Source organism: Gorilla gorilla, chromosome 4, assembly GCF_029281585.2.
Source record: "Gorilla gorilla gorilla isolate KB3781 chromosome 4, NHGRI_mGorGor1-v2.1_pri, whole genome shotgun sequence".
NCBI classification, from domain to species: Eukaryota; Metazoa; Chordata; class Mammalia; order Primates; family Hominidae; genus Gorilla; species Gorilla gorilla.
The window spans coordinates 51,094,353-51,104,385 of NC_073228.2; the positions used below are offsets into that span (position 1 = coordinate 51,094,353).

Genomic DNA, 10,033 nt, shown 5'->3' on the forward strand with positions numbered 1-10,033 from the left:
GGCTGGGGTTGTTATTGGACAGTCTTTCTGCTTTTCTAATTCCCCTCTGGGATCCCTCTTTGGCAAAAAGTCCATCTTCTTGCTCTGTGTGCATGTAGTGATACTGCTCCTGGCCTCTCCTTCTCATTTGTACATATTAAAATATAATTAATTTTCAAGTAGCCCAATGTAACTTCGTATTTCTAAAAGAATAAATTTTACATTTCTCACGGTGACAATTTCAAGCACCAGAGCCTGGACATTGGAGAAGATGGCTTTGGGAAGAAGGAGGGAGGCCTCCTAATGCCTTTGAAGTCCCACAATGAGGAAGGTGGCCTCAGCAGAAGACCCATCCTATGTCCACTCCGTGGTTAAGCATCATTGGTGGGTTGGCATGTGATCTCTTCTATGGAAATAGCCCGGGCTTCCATAATAAATAGCATCCTTAAACCTCAACTGCAATTTGCTCACGTCTTAAGTCCAGAAGCCTCAACCATAGCATCTGCCGCTATTATATTGGCATGTATAGAACCTTTCGGTTTGTTAGGATTTGACTTGCTCGTCATGTTTAATGAAGGGCCATTGAACAGAGACAATAGCATCACCCATGTAAAGATAAGAATTCACAGTACACAGCAAGTGGAGTAAGTAAAAAGCAATTGCCTTCCAGACTTTGTGAGAAACTAATTGAAACTTGGCTCTTTTCTCGATAGACCCAAGTTCTTCCAACTATTAGTATATAATGGCCAAGTAGCTGTGCAGAAATTATAGTTACTTCTACTCAAGATGTGGGAATAGTTGTGTTTTCTAAACTCTGACCTCCACTTTTAAAGACACAAGGATACTTATCTCTGGATTATTCCACTGTGACTGAGGTAGAAGCTACAGCAATGGTTATAGGGATCCCTGTGGACATATTTACCAGTCTGTGACACACTATTCCTTTCCTTTTCTTTAAAAAGTGCCATTGCCAGATTTTTCTCTTTTGAAGCTTGGGGCGTAGAAGAAGGAGAGAAGAACACAAGGTAATTAGAGAAAAGCTAATGAATTCAGCTATTTGCTTTATGTTATTTGATCTCATCCAATAGGACTTTAATGGTTTGGTACTGATTTTAAACCAATATGCCCATGCCACATCTCACTGATGGTGGAATCATTTTAAAGGTAGAGATTCAGACCGGGTGCGGTGGCTCACTCCTGTAATCCCAGCACTTTGGGAGGCTGAGGCGGGTGGATCACCTGAGGTCAGGAGATCGAGACCAGCCTGCCCAACATAGTGAAACCCCATCTCTACTAAAAATACAAAAATTAGCCAGGCACATTACAGGTGGTGCACGCCTGTAATACCAGCTACTAGGGAGGGTGAAACAGGAGAATAGCTTGAACCTGGGAGGCGGAGGTTGCAGTGAGCTGAGATTGCACCACTGCACTCTGGCCTGGGCAATAGAGCAATAGAGTGAGACTCTGTCTCCAAAAAAAAAAAAAAAAAAAAAATTAGAGATTCAGGCAGGAGGGGCGGAAAGTTGTTGATTGTGATTGTAGGGGAGGATATCAGTACCTTCAATGCATTCACCCTGGAAGACCACATGTTTGCCCCAAAGCTGCTGTCCTTTATAAAAGCATATTTGAAGCTTCTCCTTGGAAATGACTTCCAGAGTCACCCAAGAAAACACACATTATTATTTTGTAGTCACAACCTGTTTCTGACCCATTAAAGATGCTATGCAGCTTGGTTATTCACCCTATGCACTAGGTGTGGTTTCAAATGACTTCTGGCTGGTTCCAAAAATAAACACACCCATAGAAGATGAAGATTGGCCTTCAATGAGGATAACCAAAAGAATGTGTCCCAAGCTGTGAGGGCAAGTTTGAAGGAAGGGTGATCTGAGGAATGGCAGGTCACCTGTAGGAAAAGAATTCTTGTATGGCAAGACTTAATATGTAGCTTCCAAAAGGAACAACTTGGAGGAGTATCTTTCAGGATTTGAGCACTGATAGATTAAACATAAAATCCTCATATTTCATAGCTCCATCTGGAATGCATGAGAGTAGAGCATCTGCTTGCCAAAATGTGCCAATGGTCATAAAATGCCACTTCATGCACATGACATAGTGGTGGATTTGCAGGGTCATATCCTTTGGAGAGCTAGGCTTGGGTATTTCTCCCTCAGATCAACCAAGGGTTTCCTTTTTTTTTTTTTCTTCAAGCTTCTAGTGGGTCTAATGCATTTTCACTTAGTAAACTTCCTTCCTTCAGCATAGAAGTGACTTTTGGTTCTTTAATAAGTAAAAAACAGGCTTGTTATTTTTTGGCCCATTCTAATTTAGGATATTGACAGCACTGATTGAGCTCAATGGAGCTCAGTCTGTATTTTTTGCATTATTGCATCTCAGTACTGAAAAGATTGGAAGAGAGAGACATGTAATATGACAGAGTGTGGACATTGGAATTAGAGAGATCTGTATTTGAACCCTGGCTCCATCATGTAGGAGCTCTGTGACCTTGGGAGACCTCTCAGAGGCTTAGGGTCCTTATCTACAAACCCTTGCAGCATTTTGAGACGACTGAAGGAGCTGGTGCATATGAGGTGCCTGGCACTGTGCCTGGTGCACAGTGGAGGCTCAGCAAGCAGGACCCATCACCAATGACAGAGTCACGCTGTGCACAGGCATGGAGCACAGTGCTTCATGCAGAGTAGGTGCTCCCAAAATTTAGGTTTCTTAATATTCTTGTGAACACTGAATACTAGTAGAAACGGAGGTGGGTGGCTTCCTGCAGCCCCATAGGAAGAGGGTAGAGTTGCCTCCATCTGCCTGGATGGAACTGCAAACGGGCCCTGAACCAATGGCCTTGTAAGTCCTTTCTCATTTCAGCTTCCAGGATTCCCTATCACATAGTCTAGTTTCTAGACGGGTTTCCTTACATGGCTTTTCTCACAGAGTCTTAATTGAATATGAACTGGATGAGACACAAGCCTTTCCTCATTTAGGAGAAAGAGGCACATACGTGCCCCCTACTCTGGGGACAGGGCCCAGCTGTCACTCTAGCTCAATGTCCCATGGATAAGCACTGCTACAGGCAAGGTTGGTCACTTTGAAGCCAAACCATGAAGCTCTTACTTAACCAATCAGCATGTTTTGTGAGGAGTCCTGACTTAGCAAGAAGCCAGAGTAAAATATTTAATGAGGTATAGGACTCAGGTGAAGTGGCTAAATAACAAATGGAAAAATCAGCAAAGGAGGTAAAAACGAGGAATACTTGACATGGTTGCCACACCCACTGCTAACAGAATATAAAGCCCTGGAGAGGACCAAGGCTTATCCCAGGGAAAAGGAATCAGGTTTTGAAACTGACTTCCAGAGCTCCACTGCCTCCCTGCACCATGCCCTACAACTTCTGCCTGCCCAGCCTGAGCTGCCGCACCAGCTGCTCCTCCCGGCCCTGTGTGCCCCCCAGCTGCCACGGCTACACCCTGCCCGGGGCCTGCAATATCCCCGCCAATGTGAGCAACTGCAACTGGTTCTGCGAGGGCTCCTTCAATGGCAGCGAGAAGGAGACCATGCAGTTCCTGAACGACCGCCTGGCCAGCTACCTGGAGAAGGTGCGTCAGCTGGAGCGGGACAACGCGGAGCTGGAGAACCTCATCCGGGAGCGGTCCCAGCAGCAGGAGCCCTTGCTGTGCCCCAGCTACCAGTCCTACTTCAAGACCATTGAGGAGCTCCAGCAGAAGGTGAGGAGGTGGGCACCACACTCCCAGCTTAATGAACTACTTATCTATATTTGACATACTAAACTGTGAATGGATCTAAGTCTGTTCACAGTAATGCTGAGAATGATAAAGACATAGATTCACCGGCTTAGGTATGACATCAAGTAGTCTTAGAAAATCTGTTGTAGAGCCACAAAGGAAGGATGCAGGCTGGTGTTAGAGTGAAGCATTAGACCAAAATCAGTCATAGCAATCTTATATGGCGTCTTACTCCAAACCAGAATATCTGATTTTTTGGTTTGATTATGATACCCTGGTTTTGTTTTCAGAGCATTACCGCATTTTCAAAAAGTATGCACCTGAATTATTTTCTATGCTAAGAATTTCCTAAGTAAATCTTCAAATATTTAAAGCCTTTCAAAGGTGTAGCAAAAGATAGCATTTATGGCAACACAAGAGAGCTGTTGACTCCAGCAATATCTACAGACACATGGACCATCCTCTAGAGCAGCCATGTGTACAGATGACAATATGGGGCCATCCATTCTGGAAGAGAAGTAGATATAAGTAAAGAGTCCACAGAGAATTGGGACTGAATACCTGGTGTAGGTTTGGGAGGGATCCCAGAAGAGGCAATATCTGAGTGGGGTTTGAAGGATGAGTGGGAGTTTATATCCAATTGTACAAGCCCTTGATTCTGGGAGGGAATTGACTGTCCACTGTTCTGTAGATCTGGAAAATTAGATGCCAGAAAGGGGTTGTGCTATTTGAATATCATTCATTTATTTACCCAGAGTTGGAGAGTGTTAGGCACAGTGCTGGGGTGGGAGATAATGTACTGAGTAAGACAGTCTCCTTCCTTCAGGAGCTCACAGTCTAACAGGGGAGATAGATGTGGAAACAAAATGATCACACAAAGGTCATAAGAAGTGTTATTGATTAAGTATGTGGGTTACACAAGGGGTCTTGCTAGTGGGTGAGGGCATTCTGGGTACAGCAAGAAGCTTTTTGTAAAGGCATGAACAAGGGCAATATGAGGGGAGAGTGGAGAGAAGTTAGCAGGTGGAACAAAGGTGGTATGAGTGTTGGATAACCAAGTTGTTCTGGCTTGCCTGGGATTTTTCCCATTTTAGCATCCCAGGAACCCCTCAGTCCTAAGTAAACTGGGATGGTTGGTCACCCAACCGAAGGGTTGGATACCCAGTAACCTGATTATTGCAGGAAGCCAGAAGCAGATAAGAATAGAATTCATGATGAATTCACATTGGTTGTCCTGGTTTTGAAATGGTCAGTTTTATGATCAAATCCTCCTTTTATCTCAGAGCTGAAAATCTGAAAGGACTCAAAGCTATTTGGGAGGAATGTGGCTGAAAGAAAATAGCATTTCACTTTAAGGCACAAGGCATTTCTTAGTATAACCCATTTCATGATTAATCCTATCCCCAGATCCTGTGCAGCAAGTCTGAGAATGCCAGGCTGGTGGTGCAGATCGACAATGCCAAGCTGGCTGCAGATGACTTCAGAACCAAGTAAGATTTTCCTAACCATCAGAGCAGTCTAGTAACGGACAGGCTGAATTACAAAGTGATGAGCTCCCTATCCTGGAATGTGGAAGCAGAAATTTCTATTGGGAGGATTCTTGCATTGGGTTAGGATTAGGTTAAATGTCAAAGCCTCTTCAATAGGTGCTCAGATTCTGTGTTTTAAGTTTTTTTTTTAATTTTTTTATTTTGAGATGGAGTCTCCCTCTCTCATCCAGGCTGGAGTGCAGTGATGCAATCTTGGCTCACTGCAACCTCCGCCTCCCAGATTCAAGTGATTTTCCTGCCTCAGCCTTCCTCGTAGCTGGGATTACAGGCATGCGCCAGCAGGCCCAGCTAATTTTTATATTTTTAGTGGAGACCGGGTTTTACCATGTTGGTCAGGCTGGTCTTGAACTCCTGACCTCAAGTGATCCACCTGCCTCAGCCTCCCAAACTGCTGGGATTACAGGCATGAGCCACTGCGCGCAGCCCTGTGCTTTAAGTTTGATTGTAAGACACCATCCATTCTTACTCCTTTTCAACCCAACGTCTGGAGTAAGTTTAAAAGTGATTTTCACATTGGTCTCTTTGTATACATTAGTCACTGTCAACCCCCCAAAAAGAAGTTATTAAACCACAAAAACAGGAGGCAAAATCCATTGCCTTTCAGAGAATCAATCAATACTTTTAGGTATGACCATTATTACAATCATGAGAATCCTTTGCATTTTCCTGGGATCTTACATTTTACAACATAATTTTACATATATCATCTTCAGTCCAACCCTATAAGGTGTTAGTTTTGTCTTCATTTTACAGTTAAGGAAATCAAGCCTCAGAGAGATAAAGGTATCTATCTACAGTCATTTAATGAGAATACTGGCTCTAACTCTGAATTCAGTGTTTCTTCCACAACACTAGATTGCTTCTTGGCAAGGCTGGAAAGGATGGCAGGACAACCTGGAGCAGGCTTACGAAGGGCACTGATTCACTTGAGATGGCAAAAGCAGCAGGGCTTAGTTGATAGTAACTTGTAAACGAGAGTCTTAGAACAAACTTAGTTTGTGTTAGACTAAACTATCCACAGGCATTCCACCAATACCTTTTCTGTGTGTCTCAGTGACAAAATAGGCCTTCTCACTCAGTACAGGAGTATTTTCTCCCTCAATTTTTTTAATTCAAAATATTTCAAAATATAATAAAATTGACTAAGTCAGCCAAGTAAATGCCGGGAAACAAAGACTTTTTTTTTTTTGGACCTCTTTTGACCTCTGGCTGTGTGTGCAGGTACCAGACGGAGCAGTCCCTGCGGCAGCTGGTGGAGTCCGACATCAACAGCCTGCGCAGGATTCTGGATGAGCTGACCCTGTGCAGGTCTGACCTGGAGGCCCAGATGGAGTCCCTGAAGGAGGAGCTGCTGTCCCTCAAGCAGAACCATGAGCAGGTAAGAGTCCCAGCCCCCAATATCCCAATACTGAGAGCTCTGTGATCCCCCTGAATAGGATAAGGAAGGATTTGATTTGCTAAGCACCCTAGACCTAACAACATTTTGCTGGTTGCTCAAAACATACTTTGGGGCTTGTTGGGGAATGAGTGACAGCTTACCTTTTTTACATAAAGGAGTGTGGTAAGCTGACCTACTTCCCCTTGGGACCAGACATGTATGGCTGAAAGGTCACACAAATATCTTTAAACTACTGTCTACTGTTTGATGCTATCTATTAGCTTCTGAAGAGGTGCCAGGTAGGTTAATGACCGAGACTGGAAGGAGATAGAAAACATTCTTACACTCTGTTTCACCTAGATAACTAGAACTCAAGCTAGATAAATGGATAGATGGATGAATGGATGGATGGATGAACTGATGGATGGGAAAAAAGGGAGAAATGAAATAACTCAAATAATGGTTGATTCAGATCTCATGGCTGAATGCAATACTACGAAATCAGATGCATGTCTCAAACATTAGACGTTTTCATGATGAAAACATGTGTCATACTCTAGTAGTATCCCATGAAATAAATAGGAGGAATGAAACCTGGTTTCTCTATATTTAAGTAGCAACAATTGTAAGCCAATTATCATGCCAGGCTTATCATTGAGCAAAGGGGAAATAAGAAAGAAATGATAGAATCTTGGACTGGGTAGAAATATTAGCAATCATTTAATGAAGCAGCCATATCATACAGATGAGGGAAGGGATTCAGAGAAGAGGCCAGAATTTCCAGAGGTGACAGCTGGGCTTCAACTCATGTTTCCTAAGCTGCAATGCAATCCTCTTCCCATTATATTGAACTGCCTCAAAGAAGTTATTGATAGACTTCTTTCTGTGGGTTTATATCTTCCATTTTCTCCATTAGGAAGTCAACACCTTGCGCTGCCAGCTTGGAGACCGCCTCAACGTGGAGGTGGACGCTGCTCCCGCTGTGGACCTGAACCAGGTCCTGAACGAGACCAGGAGTCAGTATGAGGCCCTGGTGGAAACCAACCGCAGAGAAGTGGAGCAATGGTTCGCCACGCAGGTGGGCATCTAAGCACGTGGCCACTCAGGACCCGAGGCCCCCCAGGGCCCCAGAGGCAGGGTCTGATCCTTTCTCCCCTTGGGTGTTTCAGACCGAGGAGCTGAACAAGCAGGTGGTATCCAGCTCGGAGCAGCTGCAGTCCTACCAGGCGGAGATCATCGAGCTGAGACGAACGGTCAATGCCCTGGAGATCGAGCTGCAGGCCCAGCACAACCTGGTGTGTATTGTTCAGACCTGCTGGTGAGCGATGGGAACTTGGGAGGCAGAGTCTTGGGGATGCCCTTGGGGCCACACACTCTCCTTAGCTCTTGGAGCTTGTGAGTTCTTTGGAACCCCATGGAGGAACCCTATAAGGAGCAGCTCTCTGACATTCCTGATCTTCCCCACCACAGCGAGACTCTCTGGAAAACACACTGACGGAGAGCGAGGCCCGCTACAGCTCCCAGCTGTCCCAGGTGCAGAGACTGATCACCAACGTGGAGTCCCAGCTGGCGGAGATCCGCAGTGACCTGGAGCGGCAGAACCAGGAGTACCAGGTGCTGCTGGACGTGCGGGCGCGGCTGGAGTGCGAGATCAACACGTACCGGAGCCTGCTGGAGAGCGAGGACTGCAAGTGAGTACCTGGCGGGTGGCACCCCTGCAAGGGACAGGCACTGTTCTACTGTAGGGTAAAACAGGGACTTTGAAAATCAAGTTTCAGATGCCAATCTGTCTGTAGAGGCCAGAGTTTTATATTACAGCCGTGGGAAGTATAGGATATTTGTTGCTAACATTATCTGGGCTAAAGATACTTTCTTTTACAAAAGATAGTCATGGGACTTGACTCCTTCCTCCAGTAGAGATTTTTTGGATGTTGATGGCCAAATAAATCTTTCTGTCTTCAGGACTGTCTTGTCACCACAAAAAGGAAAATGAAACTGTAACAATGATCACTTTTTCTGATTTAAACAGAACCTTCAAATCCACCGTTTCATTAATTCTTGTTAGAATCATCTGAGACAGGCAGAGTGGGAATCATTATCACCTTCTTATAGATGAGCATTTGAGTGTCAATAGGGATGATGATCAATAACTAATAGTACAGCAGTTGCCAGCGAACATAATATTTTTATGAACACAATCTTGTGGAATTTTCGTAATCCTGTGTGGTTGGTACTACCAGTCCTACCTTACAGGTGGGAAAGCGGAGGCTTAGAAGGAGGAAGTGACTTTCTTGTGTGTCTAGGGTCATAGAAGGAAGGCTGGGATTCCATCTTACATGTTCTTTGCTCATTTCTGCCACTGTATCAGAACTCTGTAGAAGGAGTGATCCAAACAAGGCATGGCTTCCTAGGACATCAGAGAACGGGTTCTGCTTGTTTCTGTGTCTCTTTGGATTGAGTCTCCCTTGTTTGAATCACCCTTCTCATGCTGACAGTCTAATGCTTCTGCATCCCAGGCTGCCCTCCAACCCCTGCGCTACCACCAATGCATGTGAAAAGCCCATTGGATCCTGTGTCACCAATCTTTGTGGTCCTCGTTCCCGCTGTGGGCCTTGCAACACCTTTGGCTACTAGATACCCTGGGGCCAGCAGAAGTATAGCATGAAGACAGAACTACCATCGGTGGGCCAGTTCTGCCTCTCTGACAACCATCAGCCACTGGACCCCACCCCGAGGCATCACCACAAATCATGGTCTGGAAGGAGAACAAATGCCCAGCGTTTGGGTCTGACTCTGAGCCTAGGGCTACTTGATCCTCCTCACCCCAGGTCCCTCTCCTGTAGTCAGTTTGAGTTCTGATGGTCAGAGGTTGGAGCTGTGACAGTGGCATACGAGGTGTTTTGTTCTCTCTGCTGCTTCTACCTTTATTGCAGTTCCCCAAATCGCCTAATAAACTTTCCTCTTGCAAAGCAGACATGATTCTCATTTGTATTCATTCTTTTCAAAGTGTTGACTCTCTGTGTGCTTCTTATAAAGCCACTTGAAAGCAGAAGGAGGACTTTATAGGTTAATCATCTCCTAAAAGGTCTTCATCACCTTCATTAACATTCATTAAGCACTGTGAGTCCCAGCATCCGCTTAGGGCAGCATAAAACAAGTAGGATCACTAGGACAAGAGGCCTCATCTGAATATGATAAACATATTTCTCATGGGACCTTACTCAGTAAAATGCAACGGTGAGCATCTCTAGACAGTTCCACTCATTCTTTTAAGTCCCTACCAGGGATGACAGAAGTTAATATTTATTGAACACCTACCAAATGCCAGGAATCGTGCTACTAATTTTTTCTCTTCCTCATAGTGAGGAAGGATCAAT

At 44.8% G+C, this 10,033-nt stretch overlaps 1 protein-coding gene across 1 annotated transcript; it reads left to right on the forward strand.

The window, feature by feature from the left end:
• Positions 1 to 3,280: 3,280 nt before the first annotated feature.
• LOC109026842 (keratin, type I cuticular Ha3-II) lies at positions 3,281 to 9,628 on the forward strand. The gene is made up of 7 exons (XM_031011473.3): positions 3,281 to 3,710; positions 5,136 to 5,218; positions 6,500 to 6,656; positions 7,573 to 7,734; positions 7,826 to 7,951; positions 8,127 to 8,347; positions 9,173 to 9,628. Exons 1-7 carry the CDS (start codon positions 3,363 to 3,365, stop codon positions 9,288 to 9,290), a joined length of 1,215 nt encoding a protein of 404 aa, XP_030867333.3. The 5' UTR covers positions 3,281 to 3,362; the 3' UTR covers positions 9,291 to 9,628.
• The last annotated feature ends 405 nt before the right edge of the window (positions 9,629 to 10,033 follow it).

What these genes read in the sequence shown, in the direction of transcription:
- LOC109026842 (XM_031011473.3), top strand. Translation starts at nt 3,363, where the DNA reads ATGCCCTACAACTTCTGCCTGCCCAGCCTGAGCTGCCGCACCAGCTGC. An exon ending in AGCAATGGTTCGCCACGCAG is followed by an intron (nt 7,735 to 7,825) that starts GTGGGCATCTAA and finishes TGGGTGTTTCAG; the next exon opens with ACCGAGGAGCTGAACAAGCA. An exon ending in TGCAGGCCCAGCACAACCTG is followed by an intron (nt 7,952 to 8,126) that starts GTGTGTATTGTT and finishes TCCCCACCACAG; the next exon opens with CGAGACTCTCTGGAAAACAC.